Source organism: Takifugu rubripes, chromosome 13 (assembly GCF_901000725.2).
Source record: "Takifugu rubripes chromosome 13, fTakRub1.2, whole genome shotgun sequence".
Taxonomy (NCBI): domain Eukaryota; kingdom Metazoa; phylum Chordata; class Actinopteri; order Tetraodontiformes; family Tetraodontidae; genus Takifugu; species Takifugu rubripes.
Window position 1 is genome coordinate 13,961,703 of NC_042297.1, and position 20,450 is coordinate 13,982,152.

The window sequence follows — 20,450 nt, forward strand, 5'->3', positions numbered from 1 at the left end:
TCCAAGAATGTTGGGATTTGGATCCCGACCAGGTACTTTTTAAAACGATAACTTTAACTACGCTGTCTCTGGTTGCCTGGGAACACCAAAAATACTCGGCTATTTTTGGCATCCTTTGGCTACAAAATAGACCCCGACCATGTGCAGTGCTAGCTCAGGCTGCAGTCTACCTCCACACCACAAGGTGTCAGTAACTAACGCAGAACGTCACAATAACGTTCGAGTAAATTAGATATCTTAACATCGCAGCCAGAAGCTTTTTTGGACATAAAAGAAATCTGAATGGCCACCTAGTTTTAAAAGCAAAAAACAGAAATGATCATCTTCTCACCAGTGTGTTGATGGACAAGCTTTTAAAAGAATTACATAAAAAGCAGAAGTTAAAATTCCAGAAACAAACCAGTAAAGGTCACTGCAACTCTTAAGCACCAGCTGGATGTTGCTAAGTTACCAGTCATGATGCAAGAACAGTGTATTTTTTAAGAACAGTGTATTTTTTAAGAACAGTGTATTTTTGTTTGAGGGTCTAAGGACAGAAGATGTCACATCTGCACAGATCGTTTTACTATTGACATGAGTCAATCCTCAAGGGGTCGGACCATATAAGTATTGTCTTCTTAAATATGTTATGGCCAAAATAAAATACATGTCTTTTATTATTTAATATCAATGTCCTTCCATCTTTATTTGCACTTAAAATTGTCAATAAAACAATAACAATTCAACTCAATTGAGTTGGGTTTGAACAAATCAAAATTAGCATTCCAACAAGCTAAACTGGGTCGTGGGCAGGGACAGAGGGTCAATTTATTTATAACATGGAGATTCAGTAGTAACTTGAGCAACTTTATTTGGTCAGACCTTAGAAGACCTTTAAAATGCTTAAAGTTTCGAGTTCCTTTTGTTGTGTGATGGGGCAAGGGGTGGAGCGAAGAATACCTTGTGCAAGATTTAAAGTTGAGCTTTAAGTTTACTGCTTGATATAAATCTTAACATGGCCGGTCCCCCCTCCCCCACAGCTGGTCTGTCAGATTTATGACAGCTGATATTCAGTCAACTCTGTTCAACGTCACACCGAGTTAGCATTACAGCTTATTCGCTTTAAGCACATCTCCAAAGTCATGTTATCATTTAGAAATGTATGAAGATGAGAGATAATTGCAGCTGTGGCGCAGTTCCCAGTGAAGTCCATCCTGCTAGCGTTCAACAGAGCATCAATCACTGCTCCCCAATCTAAACACACCTTAAGTCCACGTTATTCTCTCACCCACTGCTAGCATGGCTCTCGTCTAATGGACAATAACAAGGTGCTTAATGGCAGCAGGAGGTAGTTCGGTCCTTCTCATAGACATTAAATCCATCAGCTTCACGTAAACACCACACTTTTAGCCCACTGGCTCATCCAGAAACCAGAGTTCGGACTGTGACGTTCTAATTTACAACATTCTGGCGGGAAATACATGAGGAGCCTCTGCACCTGGAAACAATACAGCGAGGGTCATCTACAGCGCTCCTCCTGTTCCTGTATCTAGCCTTTAACAGCCTGTCTGATCCATAAAATCTAAACATTCTTTCCATCATTCAATATGAGCTCACGTGTTTACATATTTTTTAGTTTTTTGACCTTACAAGATGATGATTACTAGATTTGAGAAGAAATGAGGTCATAGATTAAGCCAGTCTCTCAACATTTTCTTTACATGAAGCTAGAAATTGTCAATCATTCCAGGCCAAACTCTCCGTCCATGAACAGAAGAAAATTTAGGTTGCAATTTACAGCCAAGGGTGAGGTGGGGTGGGGTGGGGCAATCCAGCAGAAGTAACAGTGCAGAAGCAGCCAGCAGAACTAATTTCATCAAATATTAAACTTGGTAGGAAGACTCGGTTTAACCACGGTGGATTCCAGTGGGATTTCTTTACAGAGCAAGAGCTGAAGCATCATGGGAAATTTTGTACCAGGAACATTCCCGGAGACCATTTTAGCAACGTTAATGCAAACATGTTACATAAACACGTGGATATCTGTAGCATTTCATCAAGAAAAGAATGACTTCATTTGACTTATTTTTCCACGCCCTTAAATTTTCCTGTTCCAGCAAAAGAAACGTGGCTCAAACAAAGAAACTTTGGAAACCTAAAATCTTTAACTTGACGTGTGGTCGACATTTTGAACCATGATGTCATTTTCTTCCATTTTCTTCCTTTATTTTAAAAAGCTCTGTATCCTGTAATGACACCGTCACTCCAGCAAATGTTATTAAATAAATATTTCTAAACATCCAGAGGAAGTGACACGTGTCCAGATTTCAGTTTATACATTTATAGAAAAACTAATCCCATTATGGTTCATTTTTGTTCCAGATTACTAACAGGTTATACTGTTTAGAGCGAAGAAATGGACTGGTTTTACTAGGCCAGATAAGATAAATGGACTGGTTGTAGTGGGGCAAAACAAATAAATTAACTGGTTATCGTGGGACAAAAATGATAAGTGTTGTGGTTATACTGGGACAGAGGTGACAAATTGACTAGTTAGCAGAGAGTGTAAATGGACTGGTCATAGTGGGACAGAGAGGACAGAGAATGGACTGATGATACCGTCATGTCAGTGTGTCCTGGATTTTCTCCAGGGTCAACTTCCAGCAGGACAAGCCTGGAACCTCCCAAGAAATGGTTCCAGGGGTCATTTGATACAGATGCCCGATCCACCCCAGCTACCTCCTCTTGATGTGTAGGAGCAGTGGTTCTACTTTGAACTCCTCCCGCTTGGCAGAGCTCATCATCCTTGCTCTAAGGTCCCAGCCCGAAGGAACCATGACAACATGATCTGTGAAAAGCAGAGCAGAGTGGCTCCTGGGCTGGACCTTGTCCGGCCCCTGGCTGCCCCTAGAAAATAATGAACAGAACCACAGACAGTGAGTTGTCCTATCGAAATCCAAGTCTGACTTAATAGAGAGTGGTCCCAGTGTTCCAGAACCAGTGTTCAACTATCAGGTGAATTCTCTTCTCCAGTACCCTGGAATAGACCTTCCCACAGAGGCTAAGGAGTGGGATCCCCACGTCGTTGGATCACCCTCTAATGCCCATTTTTAAATAGGGCTAAAACCAACCCGGTCAGCCAGTCCAAAGGTACTATCCACAACTGCCCCAACCAAGACAACCCTACGACATCTACAGAGTTGAGATTTTCAAGTCTCAGTCGACCTCACTGCTTTGTCACTGAGGAGCTTCCAAACTACATCAGTAACTTAAGTGATGAATGGGTCGACCTCTAGGTCCACAGCCTCTGCTTTCTCTACTGAAAGCATGTCAGTGGGTTTGAGGAGGTCCTTGAAGTATTCCTTCCACTGCCCCCCAACATTCCCAGTCAAAGTCAACAACTCCAACTGTAAAGAGATTTGTTAGAGCTCTGCTCTCCCCCTGCACCATAAGGTTTGCCAGAATATTTTTGAGGCCGACTGGTAGCCTTCCAAAATGGCCTTCCCAAACTTCTTCCAGACCCAAGGTATTGCTTCCCCCACTGCCCGACCTGTGCACATGCTTGGCCTGCTGGTACCTGTCACCTACCGCAGGAGTGCCCCAAGTCTACCAGACTTGATAGGACTCTTTCTACAGCTTAATGGCATCTCTTACGTTCGGGGATTATTGGCAGGACGGGCACCGGAGACCTCTCGGCCACAGTGCTGAACAACTGCCTCAACAGTGGATCATGGTCTCTGACAGAGGGTTCCACCAGAACCTCACAATAGAACCATACAATAGATAGAATAGAGCAATAGAATGGGTCTGCCAAGTCTTTCCAGCTGCCTCTCCTGCCTGTGGATCCAACTTACCACCAGGGTGTGATTAATCGACAACTCGTCCCCTCTCTTCACCAGATTGTGCAACACATACGGCCTAATGTCAGGCGACAAGACCACAAAGTGGATCATTGACCTCTGGTCCAGGGTGTCTTGGTGTCAACCCTTAGTATCATTTGGTAAATATAAGATAGAGGCATTTAATAGGCAACTGTAAATACTTTAAGGTGTGGGTGCATTTTATTCTGATACACTTGTTAAAACAAACACCTTTAACTCTATTATACTTCTGCTCGTTAGGTGTACAGAAAAGTGTCTCTTTTATGCCTGAAAGCATCTAAAAATGAAAGCTTATATCGAGCCAATGCTTGAAAGTCTGTTCCACATGTTCAGTCGTCCTCTTCGCTCCTGCTGCAAAGTGACCGCTTGGTTTTATTTGGAAGCTGCTGCACTTCAGGTGCACATTTGGAGACAGTGGCAGGTGCTGTGGTAATGGGGGAGTCGGAGGGGACTTTTTTTAGGATGGGGGTAAAGTGATGTGCATTACCCGCAGGCGGCCAATAGGCTGGCACTATCCTGTTGCCCTCCATCGCCTCCACTCAGCTCCTGCAGCTGAGGCGTACTTAGCACCATTCATAATGCATGGCCCCCCCACACACATGCACACACACACGCACGCACACGAGCCTGTCACGGCTCGTTCCCTTCGACAACTCAGACCGACTCTGCTTTTTTCCCTAAGAGGACGCAAACGGTTTCATAATTCAGGAGCTGCCCGCTGTTCTCAGGTCTCATCTCTGGTCAAACATGCAGGGCTGAATTTCTGAGGGGAGTTTTATCTAAAGGGGGAAACGTGAGATGTTTCGCTGGAGACAATGGACGGAGGCGGGGGCCAAAACTTGCACAACTTTCTCCTCTTTTTTGGCTAGTGGAACTTTCTGTGATGTCAGACTAACTGACTGCCCACAAGATTCCAGTTTGATTCAGACGTCTCCTCACTGCACTGAAGCCGATATAAACTCTTCACTGAACAGTCTGTCGTCCACACCTTAAATTATGTGTCTGACCACATTTGTGTATGGGGAGGATCAGAGTATAGCAGATTTAATAAATCAGAACATTGGCTCAGCACAGGGGGGGAAAGGGGGAACAAAAGGCCCATTGAGGGTCACTCACGCAGCTGCAGACCTGCACAGGTGAAGGTGACGGGGGGCACCGGGAAAAGGAGGATTTTAAAGACAGAAGAAGGAACACCTGCTGAAGATGGAAAAATAGGTCACTTTGTGTGTTGCTGATGTCCTTTTTTTTATTCTGCACCAGCAGCCGTCACCAAACCGCATCATTAAAATCATTTAACCATCTGGCACAGAAGGAGAGGAGGAACCGTTGGAACCACACTGCTGAAGCCTGCAGTGACGTGAAGGCAAAAGATCACGGGGGGAGATCCAGCAGATCCCAGAGCAGCTGTGAACCTCACCTGTCAACACAATCAGACCGAGTAGAAACGGCGACCCGTGAACAATGTGACCAAACGCAAAATATGAAAGGAAGATGTGGTAAAAATATGACATGTTAGTTGGATGTGATGTGTTTATTCACAATCACCAGCACTGTTAGGAATATCTACAGTCATGTGGAAGTAAAAGGCAGCCAGAAATGTGGAGATTTTTAATCATATTCAGATCCGTTTCCACCAGATTAATGTCTGTGGACGCGGCCTCGTCTCAGGTTTAGGATGCAACATAAAGAAACTTCTGTTATACTTTGATACGTGTGAATGTAGCCAGGGCTGTTTTTCTTTCCACATTTCCTTTGACAGGTGTATTAACCTCTGGTAGATTTTCCCTTCCTCCATCTGAGCGGAAGCCTTATTAGGAAAACGGTGACAAGTGGCAAATGTTCCAAAGCAGAAGCAGGACGTCTGCTGGAACATTTCAGTCCCAAACAACTAGTGAAAATGATGAGACCTAAACAGTCTGGACTTTTAAACAAATAACTCCTGACAATCATAACAAACCGGCTGGATGGTATCGGAGGACGTTTCAGAGCTGCGCTGACAACAAAATGCTGTTTATTTTTGAGTTTTTCCAATAAAGGAAGCGAGAGATGATGAAGTCAGTGGGAGCAAACGATAATGTGAGTGCACTGTGCCGTTTAAAGGTTCATATAAATCTCCTTAATAGGTCATACCAGCAGCTCCACTCATAATTATTATTTACCCAAAGTGGGCTCCATTTATGGTGAGCGGGCCTGATCTAGTGGCGAACAGTTGAGTCTGTAATCTGGAGGATTTTCGGGGCTGCTCACAAAATTGCTGTCACGGCTGACAAGATTATTTAATTCCTGATCCCCAGTAAGGTCAGGATTTCACACCCCAGTAGGCCTCTGGTGCTGAGTCCAGAAGCTGAGACAGAAGCTGCCTCCTGGACCCTAGGCCAGCGGCCCTCACAGCCCAGAGCCTGACGGACCGAGTTTATCTGGTAAATCGGTCCTGGCTGAGCACGTCTGACTTTAATCACAACAACAGCTCTGTCATTATGGTCGTTATCCTCAATATGGCTGCCGTGCAACTGCTGTCTCAGAAGAACACGGAGATTATTATAATCCTGCGTGAGAGATGATATAAACTGACATTACTAACGCTCTCAGTGTAATCCACTGAACTCTGAGAACTTTATTTGTAGCCCAAAACGTCCTGAGATCTTGTCAGGAATGGCAGCTAAATTGTAGTGAATTCCATCAGCCTGTGTCTTTGATCGATGTTTTAGGTTATGTTTCAGAGTCCAAATACTCAGCTGATCCTTGACTGTTCGGGTTTAGAGCAGAAATCCTGGCACAAAAGGCAGGACTGGGGGAGCGAGGCTTTGGTCCTGGTCAGAGAACTTCTCTGCGTGTCATTCTGGCCTCTGCTCCTCTCATTTCCTGTTGACTCCCAGCTATCAAAGCCCAGATCTGACAAAAGCTCCCAAGAGAAGATTTATGCTTCCACTCATTTAATCATCAACCAAAACAAAACCTGGACATATAAACCTATAAAACAACTTGTTTTGACGCGTAAAGATTCATCTCCGTCTCTTCAAGGGGCCACGCTTTTAAAAAAATTTAGAGTTTAATGTTCACATCCAGCAACACTTTTAAATCATCCGTTTAGTCGTGAAAACACTTTGAGGCTGAGGGATTAGCACACATGAGAAGGTCGTGGGTGCAAATCCAGGGTCTTTTCCATTTGATCTGGTTTCCTCAGAAAGACATTTTCTGAAACCAAATTTGGCCACCAGGCGGCGATATAAATGTTTTCAGTTAAATTTGCACCATTCAGGGTCGAGTCAAAAACCAAAGCAAGCAGTAATCCAGCATCAGATATTTGTACAGCGATGCTGCAGCTCAGAGCACCGTGAGGTCTGGTGCAACATCAACAACTTCCTGTTGATGTAAGAACGAGGATGGGCCACGTGTGATGAGACAAAACAATCAGGCGGGCAGTAAATAAAAACAATAAACGCTCTTGGCCGGAGTTCAACCATGCTGTGAAACACCTGGGCCTTGAACCATCTCGCTGTGGGTGAGGAGCATCACAAATCCAACATCAGCCCAGATCAGATGTTTTCAGACGGCAACAAACCTGGCGTCATGTTTAGCCTTGTATGCTAACCGTTGTTTCCCTCCTCTGGGACTGAGCACGACACAGGGAGATGGTTCCATTGCAGGGACGCTCCCCCCTCATTCCTGCTCAGCTACTCGTCCTCCCCCTCTCTTTCTTCCTCTCTTCTTCCTTTATGTCCTCCTCCAGTGCTTGCGGGATAACATACCGCCTGCTTCTTGTTTGGATAAGTTAATGCCGAGATGTCAGTCTCCATTCTGATGTATACCACCTGCCTTGGCCTCCAGCTGACCTCGTACTCCAGCTCCCACCACAGAGACATTCCAGGGCTTTTCTGGGTCTGTGTTTACACTACAACAGATCGCCCTGTTCTACCTCTCTGAGTCAGCACGGTGGACAGAGGTGACTTTTAGTCATCCCGATATTCTTCACAGAGAGCCGGCAAAGGTGGAGTGCAGTGTTGCCCCCCCCCCCCCCCCCCCCAACTTTTTAAGATCTACAGAATCATCTGGGTTTCAGCGTCTGAGCAGCTCCGCTCGCTCAGATAGCAACATCCTCCCACTCAGAGCTGGGGGAGCTCGTGTGAACGCCATGATCTCACTGCGTCTGCTGCTCCAATGAGCTGGAGCTGTTGATTTACGCTTTAAGTCCATGTAAGATCAGGTCTGAAAGACTGACGTCAAATGAAAAGGTTTTGGTTTCAGGAGGATGGCCAAGTCTTTATCTTGGAAGAGACCCAAATACTTTGTTTTTTAACGGGCCAACGTCATCGACAGAGGCTACTAATAGGAACTTGGCCATGAAAACTGCTTTGTTTGGGTGGCTTTTCTTTTTATATTAAGGCAGTTGAAGGGTGGCGTGCGGTCAAGACGAGCACCAAACGTGCATTACAAATGGTGGCGTGATTGCATCACAAGACGAAAACAGAAACTGGTTCCACTGTTTTTGGATCAAACCCGTGTTTTTAGAAACGGCTGCAGGAACCGTGCAAAGACGCTTCTGAGAAAAATCAGAGCCAAAATGCCGTAAATTTGATCGTTTGATTATAAAGGATCCCCGATGTTGATGTAGTGGCCGGTCTATCTGGTTAAAAGTACAACATCAAACATATTCAGGCAACCTTTCAGCAGCCGTGTATCCAACAGCTGGTTTCAATCCAGTGGTGACCACCTACGTCGCCTTTAGCAGTGACACAAAGATAAAGTAGTTGCTGTCACACTCACCACCTGTTTTCTTTAGTGTCAACAAAACTTAACATCTTTAAATCTGCATCTCTGCAAAAGCATACGAGCATACAAAGTAATGACCTCGTGATTCGTTTGCCATGAGTCTTAATTGATGAACAATGTCGCCCCCCAGTGGTCGGTAGAACAAACAGCACACTGTGCATCAAAGATGGAGGGCGCCAGCGCCTGGTTCTGAAACACAAGATGCTGCTCTTTAAACAAGCCAAAGAGGACAGGATAAGAACCTCACGATCCCATTACTGGAGCGACTTCCACGGGTATAATCACAATCTTTCTGTATCTACTCTGTAAACTACAATTACAAATGAGTATGTAACTTTTGGAGGCCAAGGCCATAACATGCCAGCATAATTTAGTGTGATTACCATCCTATGCTATTTTTCCTTTTTTTGAAAAGTTCTTGTTTTTAATGGTGTGATAAGAACTGAAAACATATCCAATGCTTTCCAAACTTTTAATGTAAAAGACAAAACAATACACAATGTGGTGGTGTGAGAGGGGGAATAAATCTGCTCATTTATCCTTCTCCTTCTGCTCCTTCTCCTTTTTGTCTTTTTCAGCCTTGGCCTCCTCGGCCTCGTGACGCTTGATGAGCTCCTCCACTTCTTTCTGTTTCAGCACTTTGATTTTTGTTTTCCCATCTTCTCGTGTCAGGGTGGCAATTTCCACTGTCAAGACGACACGGCGTGATTAGCGTTAGGGAGAATTATAATGATGGTGGACAATATAACAATGACTAGCCTCACCTTTCTCTGCTGACAGCTTGCTAACATCCATGGTTTTGTTGAGGACTTTGACAGCCAAAGCCAGTGCAGACAACAGCGTCATCTCTCCTTCTTTGTAGTCCTGCTTCAACATGGACACGGCAGCCTGAGGGCCAGGAGTCAGAGCATTAAAGACCAAGAACAGAAAACCACCAGGATGTAGGCAGACACAATGACAGCCTTTTTGGACTATTATAAGTCCAACTGCTCTTCAAGAACCTAGAACTGACTGTCAATCCAGACTTACAGCGCTATTGTTGCCGATACAAGTTGCCTTCCAGCCTCCGTAGTTGCCACTGGGGTCGCTCTGATACAGCTGGAAACCATAATGTTTGTCCCAGCCCATGTAGAGCAGAGAAACACCAAATGGTCTCTTCCCTGTCAGGATGCACCAAAAACAAATAGAAAATGTGACCTTAATTCCAAACATGAGACTATTGGGTGGATGAGGAGCTCCATACCTCCAAACTGAGTGTAGGCCTGCTTGATGTCACATAAAGCAGTCACCAGCTGCTCACAGGGAATCGGCTCCTGGTACTGGAGTAAATATCTGAAGAAGAAAAAAAAAAAGGCTATAATACAAAACAAAGAAAAAAACTTTCTTGGGAGAGTGCACACTTCACCATTTCCCCCATATTGTGACTTATACCTGCAAAATATAGCATATAAACCATCTAAAGGCAGTAATAATACCAGGTTACCTAACAGTAGATCCTTTGTGATCAAAGCCCTTTAGCCTTGACCGTTCTTCCCTGAAACTCACCTCTGTGCAATTAGCCGCAGTTCATTTGTCAGGACATTTGCGTCTGATGTGATCCCAGCAACGCTGCACGCCATGTCACTGGAAGACACCCGCACACGCTCGTGACCACGGTGCCACCACACAAAAAGGTAACTTTGGACTGTCAAATTAATCAGCTCGCTCACTCGTTGAGCTTGTAGATCTTCTCAGAGAAGAAAACCTCGTCAAGCAGTTTGTGGATGTTGCGCCTCTCCGCTGCCAACAGGACTCCATTGTTTGCTAGAATCCCCAGACATGTTCCAGCATGACCGATGGCTTCCATGGCATACTCCACCTGATACAGGCGTCCTGCACATATAAACCACAGATAAAGCTAAATAAACCTGACTTACAAACGCAAACCAAACAGGACCTTTTTTTATGTAAATAAGTGTTAAATAAGTGTAAATAAGCAGCTTAATGGAATTTTTTGCCTTCCATTTAGCCTCCTAACAGGAGGTATGAAATGAGTCAAGTAAAAGCAAACCTGTATAGAACTGTAAATGTGAGTCCAGACCACAACACAAAGATCAACTATTACATTGGATGTCTGCTTTATTGTCCGTGCACATGCCTCTGGTATCAGGCGACAGAAATTAAGAAAAGAAACTCATCTGCCGTAACATTGTCTGACAATGCCGTGACCCGGATTCGAACCGGGGTTGTTGCGGCCACAACGCAAAGTACTGACCACTATACGATCACGGCGAGCTACGATGAGCTGGTGGCCGTCACCGTATCATACCCTCACACCATACACTCATATACTGCAAACACACCATATACTGCAGACATATACACCAATATATAAGCACTTATTGGTAGCACATACGGCTAAACACTTACCCTCGGGGGAAAATATGGTTGTTCTGGAATCGTATCTGCGAGACTACAACAGAGAAAACAGGATAGTGCCGTGTATTGGAAATAATATGTAAATATATTGTAATAGTATATATTGATAACAAAAATGACAACGATTTACCATTTTTCACGCCGCCGATGTGCTTCTATGGAAAGAAAGAGCAATAAGTCAAACAACTGACACTAAAACGATTCAGCCCATTTTCCCCCAATCATATGATGTTTCAACAGGTAGGAATATAATCCCCCATTTCATTAATCTTAAAGCATATCGATTCTTGCAATCCATTTTATGGACATACTTTACCTAACTAGATCTCAGCTAGCTAGGCTAACTGCTGCCCATCATAATGAATCGGCAATATCTCGGCGTGCTAGTTCGGCTAGCAGGCTACCTAGCCGATTCTTACGACCGCAAACATCCATAGAATACATGTGATCTACATTTGTGTTAAAGTGCGACATCAAAGCCGTAACGAGTAGATATTTAAGATTACCTTCCAGAAAACACGGGGAAGTGTTTTTAGTTTTTCTCAGTTCGCGATGAGAGAGAGAGCCACTACTTTCAGTTTAGTGCTTCCTCAAACACCGGGATCCCTGGAGAGACCAGCGGCTCAGCAGCGCCCCCTATCAGAGGGAGGACCGAGGCACTACGTCTGACGATGGAAACAAACACAGGCTAATACAAATGTAAGGACCATGTCGTAAACCTCACTATGTATCTTCAATTCAGTCACACGTTCAAACCACCTAGTTAGGAGGCAATAGTCCTTGTTTAGCCGGTTTCACCCGTTGTAAATGATGACAACAGGTAGAAAAGTGAAGCAATAAGCAAAGGCAGCCTGCTTCTGGTTTTGGAAGGTATGGCCACAGACCATTGCTCTTCTCACCCTTTCCTGGGTAAATGACTCAGACTAGGCTTAGAATTCTATAGAACCTGCTCAGGTAGTATCAGAATAAAAACACCAATCACCTGGGGGCCAGATGTTCGCAAGCTGGACTTTATCTCCTGGCCCAGGCCCAAGTCGCCTGGTTGGTGCTTGCCAAAGAACTCCAGAGGGCAGACTCAGTACTGGTACCCTGTCGTCTTCACAGACCTACATGTGCCAGGCAGAGGTATGGTGCCTGCTGTTAGGTACTTGGATGACCTACAAGCCATTCCAGCCCTTATGCTGGTGTAGAGTGACAGGAGTGTGTTATTTAACCAGGTAAAAGACTCATTGAGATTAAAACCTCTTTTTTCAAGAGCGACCTGGCCAGGAGAGCAGCAAAACATAGTCACACACTAGCACCCCTGGGACATCATCAATTGTTGCAGCCACCTCTCCTGCCAAGTCTCACCTCAATTAAATGCCTGTAGACTTCCGGAGAAATTGTTCTTTCCTCCAGCATCGGCGGTGGGCGGTAGTGAGTCAACTGCAGGTAGAGCGTAGTTAAGATAGAGGGGCAGAAGAAGAAGTGCCGTCGCGTGTCATTGGTTTGCTGTCGTTTAAATGGGAACAGGAAGCTACCTGATATTCAGGTTGGCGACGAGCTAGCACTCATCGTCCTTATAAGCTATTTTCCACCATAAACACAACAGTTGGGTGCTATTAGCGCTCATCGTCCTTATAAGCTATTTCCCCCTATAAACACCACAGTTGGGTGCTATTAAACCTGTCGCCGACATGTCGATTCCACAATGAATATGCAGTAAAGAGCTGTCTCCAGAGGTAAGTGTCTCCAACCATCGGAACGCTAATGCCAGAGACTCGGTGTTAGCCGAGCTTCGAAACCACACGAAGGTATCTTGCAGGTAGCTGCTATTTTCCCCACGTTTCTGTCCAACAAATTTTGCCTTTATCGTTTTATTTATTGCTTCTTTTAAAGTAGAACGCGATTCCAGCAGGCTTCATTCCGGCTTAAGAACAGTGTCCTTTGACCATTACCTATCAGCTAATGGGTATGATTGTTTTTAATCGGAGTTAAACTTTGAATAAGTGCCTTTTATAATTTGCGAGAGCATCTTGTTACTCCCGTCTATCTGACTATAAAACACAATTTCCCTGCAATTTTCCACCCAGTAGCAGTTAAATAACATTGTGATATTGAGCACCATTTTAATATACTTCATTGGACTTCATTTAGTGTCTTCACTGTTAAAAGTCCCATCATTGCTCGGGCTCATTACAAGCCTTGCTGATGATGTTTTTGCTGTCGGGCAGATTCGGTCTGATGAGGGGGGGTCACCAGCGAGCAGGATGCAGCAAAAGAGGAACATCCAGATCATCGAGTGGGAGGACCTCGATAAAAGGAAGTTCTACTCCTTTGGGGTCTTCATGACCATGGCCATCAGGGCCACTGTCTACCCCGCCACACTTATCCGTACTCGCCTGCAGGTGCAGAGGGGCAAGTCGTTGTACAGCGGCACCTTCGACGCCTTCTTCAAGATCCTGCGGACGGAGGGCGTCCGGGGCCTCTATCGCGGCTTCATGGTCAACACATTTACGCTGATCTCAGGCCAGGCTTACATAACCACCTATGAGCTGGTGAGGAAGTACGTCTCCCAGTATTCGGAAAACAACACGGTGAAGTCACTGGTGGCAGGAGGCTCCGCCTCTCTGGTCGCCCAGAGCATCACCGTTCCTATAGATGTTGTTTCCCAGCAGCTGATGATGCAGGGCCAAGGAAAGCACCTCACCAGGTTTAGACTGGACACACAGACTGGAAATAAGAAGTTTTTTGGCCAAACCAGGAACATTATTGCGCAGATCTTTGCCGTTGATGGTTTCCCGGGCTTCTACAGGGGATACGTGGCTTCTTTACTCACCTACATCCCCAACAGTGCCGTCTGGTGGCCTTTCTATCATTTCTATGCTGGTAAGTGGCTCCAAGTTTTCCTGTACATTTGCACACCTGTGGGGAGAATTACTGCTATTCTCGGGGGTTAATAAGCATCTTGTACTTTTAATATTGCACAGAGCAACTTTCTAAAATGGCTCCCACCGACTGCCCTCATCTAATCCTGCAAGCCATGGCCGGACCTCTGGCTGCAGCTACAGCCTCCACTGTCACCAACCCGATGGATGTGGTCAGAGCGCGAGTGCAGGTTAGTAATGAAAGCTGTTTTTCCTGTTCCTCTCCCTTTATCATGTCAGCTGCTGCAACAACAGCTGAGGCAGAGTATTTTAGCAGCAAAAGAGACAAATCTATGCTATTTGTTGCGTTTTTCAGACCCAAACTTATACAACAACTTGCTACCATTGTGTTAATAGTGAACTGGCCTTTTTTGTAGTTTCTTGACGGTTTTGTCTCATCGAACGGGCTCCTTCAGTCCCGACTGGTGGGAATCTGAAAGAACTCCTCGGCTGTTTAACTCAATACTATTGTTAGTGGTTGTTGGTGCTGGTTTGCATCATTAAAGAGATGTGGGCCCTTAATTCACATGCAACAGCCCGCGGTGAGCAGGAGGGGCCACGCCACCTTCGTGATGCAAATGATCAGTATATCTCCAAGAAACATCAAAAACGTCCCGTCGACCCGTTTTAAGCTGAAGAGTTCTTTGTCCTGGATGAGTGGGAACATTAACACTGCGACCTACTCCTGTCTGTCTGGTTTAGGTTGAAGGGAGGACCTCGGTCATCGACACGTTCAGGCAGCTGATCAAAGAGGAGGGTTGTTGGGGATTGACCAAAGGACTGTCGGCTCGCATCATTTCATCCACCCCCACTGCCATCGTCATGGTGGTCGGCTATGAGACGCTTAAAAAACTCAGTCTGCGTCCGGAGCTGGTGGACTCAAGACACTGGTAAAGACAGAGAGTCGGCGGACCATGTGCCATTTTAGCCCTCAAACTGGACTTCTTGTTTAAACAGCTGAAGGACTTGAGATGCCAGAGGCATGAGACATATTTGTGCTTTAGTTACCCGTTAGTTTCTGACATGAGTTCCAAAGCTCACATTTTTGAAGGTGGCGGCCATGTTTTAACACTGGAAGATGCAAAACAAGCAACTCCAACTTTTTAAAATGACCTCCTTTGTTTTGGGTTCCTGTGTCGGCGTTGACGGGTCGAATTGTTTTATTAAATGTGAGGGAAGCAAAAGTGAGTTGAACATCCAGGATTTCCTCTCAGAACGTTATTAAATGGGGCAATAAGCGATGGTTAGCATCGGTTACTGCAGTTTTCAGCATCTCTGACACCAACATGGTGTCAAACAGATGTTCTAATTTTATTTCCTTTTTAAGAATGATTCGGTTTGGCCTTTTACCTCCATTTACACATGCAAGTTGTTACAGCTGAGCAGTCGGAGTATAAACACTCCAGTTGGTATCGACTGGATTCAGTTTCTGCCACGAGTGGAGCCTGGCGCTGCTCTTTGAAGCTAACAGCAGTTGTACCAGACTGCAGTCATGGCAGAGAACAGTTTAGAGGCATCTGCTGTATCCACACTGAAGCATTCAGTTCGTTTCCTTCATGGACCAGATGGATTCGATCCAGACACCAGGAAGAGATCGAGGAAATGTCATGAGGTACTGGTCTGATCTGGGAACCTGTAACGTTTGTCCCTGGTTCTACAGATGCAGTTTAACCTCGAGTTTGGTGTCCGTACGCTCGGCGTTCTGCTTTGTTCCTCCTGCAGTTTAGATGTTGCCTCTTGGTTTGATCAAAGCAAACCAGAGGTTAGAATGTGTATTTTGTTGGCTGTTGGCAGTCGTCCTCTGCAGCATAACTGCACAACTAAAAATGTCGAGCCCACACAGCTGCTGACGATTGGCTGGTTTGACGTCATAGTAACCAAAACTGAGCTGTGAGGCAGAAGGGGTGTGAAATAATCATTTTCCTGTTTCCTGGTGAATGTTGCAGTGCAATATTGTGATTCTAGAGTTCCTGTAAACTAATGTGTCTAAATGGAAAATATAATTTATGAAGCTTTTATAAATCTGACCAGAGGTGAATCGCCCAGTCTGTTTGGTTTTTTTTAAACAGGTGAATTGTGAAAGCATAACATCAGTTTCTTTTATCTTTAAAAAATGTTTCTGTGACCTTTAGGAAGTAATTTCGTTGAGTTTTCCTAAATTCTAAATGAAGCCATAAATGAAATGATGCAGATACCCCCTTAATCAGAATGTGTGGATCACCTGAATTCTGTAATTCTATTAAGATCAATGTGTTTCTCAAACATTTGTCATTTGGTTGACGTCCAAGTGCATCCATCTCTGTCAATAAAGAAATTCAAGTGTTCAAATCACATTTGAGTTCATGAATTATGCAGATGTTGAGCAACCAGTGAAGCGCCTGATCAAAACAGAATCAAGGTAAACTGGTTAGACTGGTATTTGCAGTGAATCCAGTTCAAGATTTGGGGAAAAAACGGATCCAATTTCATCAAGTCAGTTATTTCGAATTTATTTTCAGTTCAATTTAGTTCAGTGTCGCCCCCTGGTGGTAAAACGTTGATATTGTTACATTTTTTATTCTGCATTATTCACATATAAAATGTTCCTTAACGTGTAACACGCATGTAAAGCCCAATACATGTGTGCTTATCACTTAATGTTTCCTTAATATTGTAATAAATGCAGGGCGCTTGTACCTGTGGCTGAAAGTGTCACATGGACAGCAGAGGTCATGTCAGATGACCAGATGAAAAGCTGCACCGAGGCCACGTCGACCTGCTTCAACCAGACAGTTGTACCTCACAGAGTTGGCTGATCTCAACTTTGAGCCAAATCCCAAATGTTACAGAGTTTATTCAGGTTTCATCTCAACAAATCGAATGTGAATGAAGGAGGTGCATTTCAAGTCAGGTCTGGTCTGAGAAAGCCATTAAAATACCAGAATGTTCATGCTAGTCGAGTCCAATTTCTCATAAAGAAGCCCAAAGACAGAAGCGGGCAGCTCTGAACTCTCTGCTGCTAACGCTCACTCCTCCCTTTAGAAACCAACATAGATTTACCGATGAATGAGACAAACGAGGAGGGAGAGGGCTCCTTTCAGCGGACCCCCCCCCCCGCTGGCTCCCTCTTCGGCTCCATACATTAATCACCATTCGGTGTCCCGAAGGCGGTCGGTCAAAAAGATTGATGAGGTGTCGTCGCACAGGGAACAACTCCTCCTCGGGGGGGCGCGATGGTGGTCGCTGTGTGGATCAGCATGAAAATTTTAAAGGCATGAGAGAACCCTCCATTTTATTCTTCACATCCATACATCCTAATTTCCTCTTTCCACCCTTTTCACTCACCAGCCCTTCATTTACTTCATGTCTAACTGATTAACACCAGGCTGGAGCTTGAAAGTGTGTCTTGAGCAAAGGTATTTAACATAAAGTTTGGACTCTTCACAGTTTTTAAACAACTAAAAGCAGAGTTTTGAGGATAAGCTTTCTCCTCCACAACTGAAGCCCTTGATGTTTTAGCTGAAATTACCCTTTAAAAGAAAGTCCCAAACTCTCCCTCTGCACTGGGAGGTGATGGTGGGGGTTTGGCCTGCCCGGGATAACAGGGAGGAGAGAAGGGCCGAGGAAAGGGAGCAGAACGGACAGACGAGGGGGACGCCGACACGCGAGGAACATGCCAAATTTTGAAGGCACCTGGAAAATGAAGAGCAGCCTGAATTTCGAGGAGTTACTCAAAGCTCTGGGTGAGTTCTGGGATTTACTCTTTAAGTGTCTTAATAAACAGATCTGGCATCCTTTAATCTACACCTGGAACGCAAATAGTGACACTTTTACAGACAAAATAAACGTGATCCAAGATCTGCAATTCCAGGTCTCGTTTCTGGGAATATGTCAGGTTTTGTGCCGACTTTGCCTCACTTTTGAGCGCCGCCGAACGCGTCGGTGGAGCAGTGAAGCGCTCAACGGCTGGTTTTAATTAGAGGACCTGATGAGCTCACGCGTCGCTGCTGCGTCCGATTCAAGAACTCCAAGGACGGATGGATGGGAACGGGCTGGAACGCTGTTTGATCTGCTGGAATCTTGAACGTGTGTTCAGACCGTGATTAAGGGCTATAAACACTCCTCAGCTCCAGCGTTCCTCCCCTCTCTCCAGCTTCTCTGCAGCATCTGCTGATGACAACTGCAGCTGCTGCAGGAAGATCCGTCAGTTGGAGGAAAAAAAAGAGAGATTACAACCAGGTTTGTCTGCTGGGAAAAGTCAAGTCTGAAATCTGAAACTGGATAAAGGAGACAAACGCCGATACTGACTCACAGACGGCCGAGACCACAAGCGACTGGTCACCAGACAACAGGCCTGTAGCCCTACATGACCACCTGTGTGTGTCTGTGTGTGCGTTCTCAGGCGTCAACACCATGTTGAGAAAGATGGCGGTAGTGGCTGCGTCAAAACCCCACGTGGAGATCCAACAGAACGGCGAGCACTTCCACATTAAAACCTCCACCTCCCTCCGCACCACTGAGATCGACTTCACCATCGGAGAGGAGTTCGACGAGGAGACCGTGGACGGCAGAAAGTGTAAGGTAACGGCGGGAGAGCGACGGCCGATTTCCATTGTGTTACTATGGTCGTTATTTAAACAATCCTCTATTTCCTCCAGAGTTTGGCCACCTGGGAAACGGGAAACAAGATTTACTGCAAACAGACTTTACTGAGCGGCGACGGCCCCAAGACCTTCTGGAGCCGAGAACTGAAAGGGGAAGAACTTGAACTGGTGAGCAGTGTTTGGCCTTTAAATCAAAACAAAGATCATTAATCCCTGTTCTAGAGCAGCATCGATGGGGCGTGTGTGGGAAAGCGAATGCTCCTCCTCCATCGGCTGGAGGACGTTCTTCAGCCTTATCTCAGGTCTCTCAGCACATCACAGAACAGATGTCCGAACATCCTGCAGGAATCTGTCTCTGCCAGAAACAAAATAAGGGATTATGTGAAGGGAGGGTGAGGCCTGTTAGCATCAGAACCACTGAGCCGCGTTAAAGGAACTATGGAGATCTAAAAGAATCTTTAAACTTTGTCCACAAAGAAAACCACTTTGAAGATGATGCTTGTTAGCTTCGCGCAAAGAAAACAGAGTAATAAAAACCTGCGAATCGACTCAACGTCGGCCATCGAGCGCTCCGTCTCAACAGACTGACATTAGCATCTCGCCGTCGTGCCTTCGCCATTAACCCCCAATGCTCTAGCGTCTGTCAGCAACACCTCCAGGTCCAAGAGCCCGTTGAGCCGAGCAGTTTTCCCATAAACGTCTGCCTGGATTTACCGACCAGATGGGCAACAAAGCCGAGTCCAGCTCTGCTTTGATGAGCTCTGCTCAGTGAGTCACTGCACTCAGCCAATCAGGCGGCTGTTTGGTGCCGTCGTTTGTACGAGAGCAGCTTTTACAGCAGGAACAAACCCTTGACCGAGGGTTCTTAAACATACGGGCGTGTTCGCTGCTGTAATAGATCCGGCATGTGGAACCGAATCACTGTGAAAACAACTGCTCTTTGTCCAGATCTTCCTACACCCGAGGACGGGAGAGGTCGATATTATCCCCCTCTTCTGTGACACACACCCAAGGGTCTGACTGGGTTAGTGTAATGTAGGGATGACTTTACAGAAAGATAGCAGGAAGTGATGTCATGAAGAGTGGCTACACCTTTAATATTCATAATTAGGGCATCAGTGGAGGAGAGGGTGTCCTTGAGTAAGACACCAAAGCCCAGATTTGGCTCCAAAGCTACGTCTGGGTCAGACGGCTCCAGGCTCTTAGGGTGGGATGTGGAGCCTGATGAAGCCCACTGGCTTCCTCACCCGCCCCCGATCCAGAGCGCCTGAGGGCTCGGACCGGTTTCAGTGGCACCCCTGCTGTTGGTGGGCAGCTGTGTCAATTTACGATTTAATCAGCCAATATTGAGAAAATGAATATTAATTAGTGGCACAAAACATTACCAGAGCAGCAGAAATAACCAGGACTTCCACTGAATTCACCCGTAATAGAAGTATTTAGAAGTATAAACGCTCTGCTGGCTGCACCGGCACCACTGGACCAGAGAAACAGCACAGCTGGAGGATAAACAACCAGATGCCATAAAAAACAGGAGGCGCTTGATGTTTCCGTCGGCACACGGGAAATGGGAAACAGCAGCCAGATCCCAGTTTACTGCTTCAAAGTGCCTCCGAACAGCTGAAGTCTGTCACAGTCACAGGACGGGTACCTGAACGGGGCTGTGCTGGATAAAAACACCTCCGCCCCGATCAATCTCTTTCAGATCTTCGGAGCCGACGAGGTCGTGTGTACGAGGATCTACGTGCGGGCATAGACGACCTCCACGACCTTCAGAGTTCAGATGTTGCTTTGCATATTGGATAATTCCCTTTATTCCTGTAGAGAATTTTGGATATTAAAGAATAAAAACTGCCCTGTTCACCTGTTATATAATTTAACTCTTGACTCTTTCATTCTCTTTAATAAAGAAG

At 45.5% G+C, this 20,450-nt stretch overlaps 3 protein-coding genes, 1 long non-coding RNA gene and 1 other non-coding gene across 6 annotated transcripts; 2 read left to right on the forward strand and 3 right to left on the reverse strand.

Moving 5' to 3' along the window:
* Positions 1-9,087: 9,087 nt before the first annotated feature.
* On the reverse strand, positions 9,088-11,702 carry psma4 (proteasome 20S subunit alpha 4). Its single transcript, XM_003969628.3, has 9 exons — positions 11,555-11,702; positions 11,179-11,203; positions 11,040-11,082; positions 10,340-10,502; positions 10,176-10,253; positions 9,874-9,962; positions 9,660-9,790; positions 9,395-9,518; positions 9,088-9,316 (listed from the first exon to the last, which is right to left on the reverse strand). The coding sequence occupies exons 2-9, from the start codon at positions 11,179-11,181 to the stop codon at positions 9,162-9,164; spliced, it is 786 nt and encodes a 261-aa protein (XP_003969677.2). The 5' UTR covers positions 11,182-11,203; positions 11,555-11,702; the 3' UTR covers positions 9,088-9,161.
* trnah-gug (transfer RNA histidin (anticodon GUG)) lies at positions 10,830-10,901 on the reverse strand. The gene has a single exon. It is a non-coding gene; the product is annotated as a tRNA-His (tRNA).
* A 930-nt stretch (positions 11,703-12,632) lies between the features above and the next one.
* LOC101072932 (solute carrier family 25 member 44-like) lies at positions 12,633-16,284 on the forward strand. Of its 2 annotated transcripts, none has more exons than XM_011609950.2 (4): positions 12,633-12,852; positions 13,262-13,916; positions 14,018-14,145; positions 14,657-16,284. In XM_011609950.2, the coding sequence occupies exons 2-4, from the start codon at positions 13,298-13,300 to the stop codon at positions 14,846-14,848; spliced, it is 939 nt and encodes a 312-aa protein (XP_011608252.1). In that variant the 5' UTR covers positions 12,633-12,852; positions 13,262-13,297; the 3' UTR covers positions 14,849-16,284. The 2 variants fall into 2 exon arrangements, with proteins under 2 accessions (XP_011608252.1, XP_003969678.1); XM_003969629.3 differs by having other exon boundaries at positions 12,633-12,769.
* A 408-nt stretch (positions 16,285-16,692) lies between these two features.
* Positions 16,693-17,621, reverse strand: LOC115252139 (uncharacterized). Its single transcript, XR_003890586.1, has 2 exons — positions 17,463-17,621; positions 16,693-17,176 (listed from the first exon to the last, which is right to left on the reverse strand). It is a non-coding gene; the product is annotated as an uncharacterized lncRNA (long non-coding RNA).
* On the forward strand, positions 17,523-20,412 carry LOC101075245 (cellular retinoic acid-binding protein 1-like). Its single transcript, XM_011609956.2, has 4 exons — positions 17,523-17,676; positions 18,336-18,514; positions 18,592-18,705; positions 20,243-20,412. Exons 1-4 carry the CDS (start codon positions 17,607-17,609, stop codon positions 20,291-20,293), a joined length of 414 nt encoding a protein of 137 aa, XP_011608258.1. The 5' UTR covers positions 17,523-17,606; the 3' UTR covers positions 20,294-20,412.
* Positions 20,413-20,450: the final 38 nt, after the last annotated feature.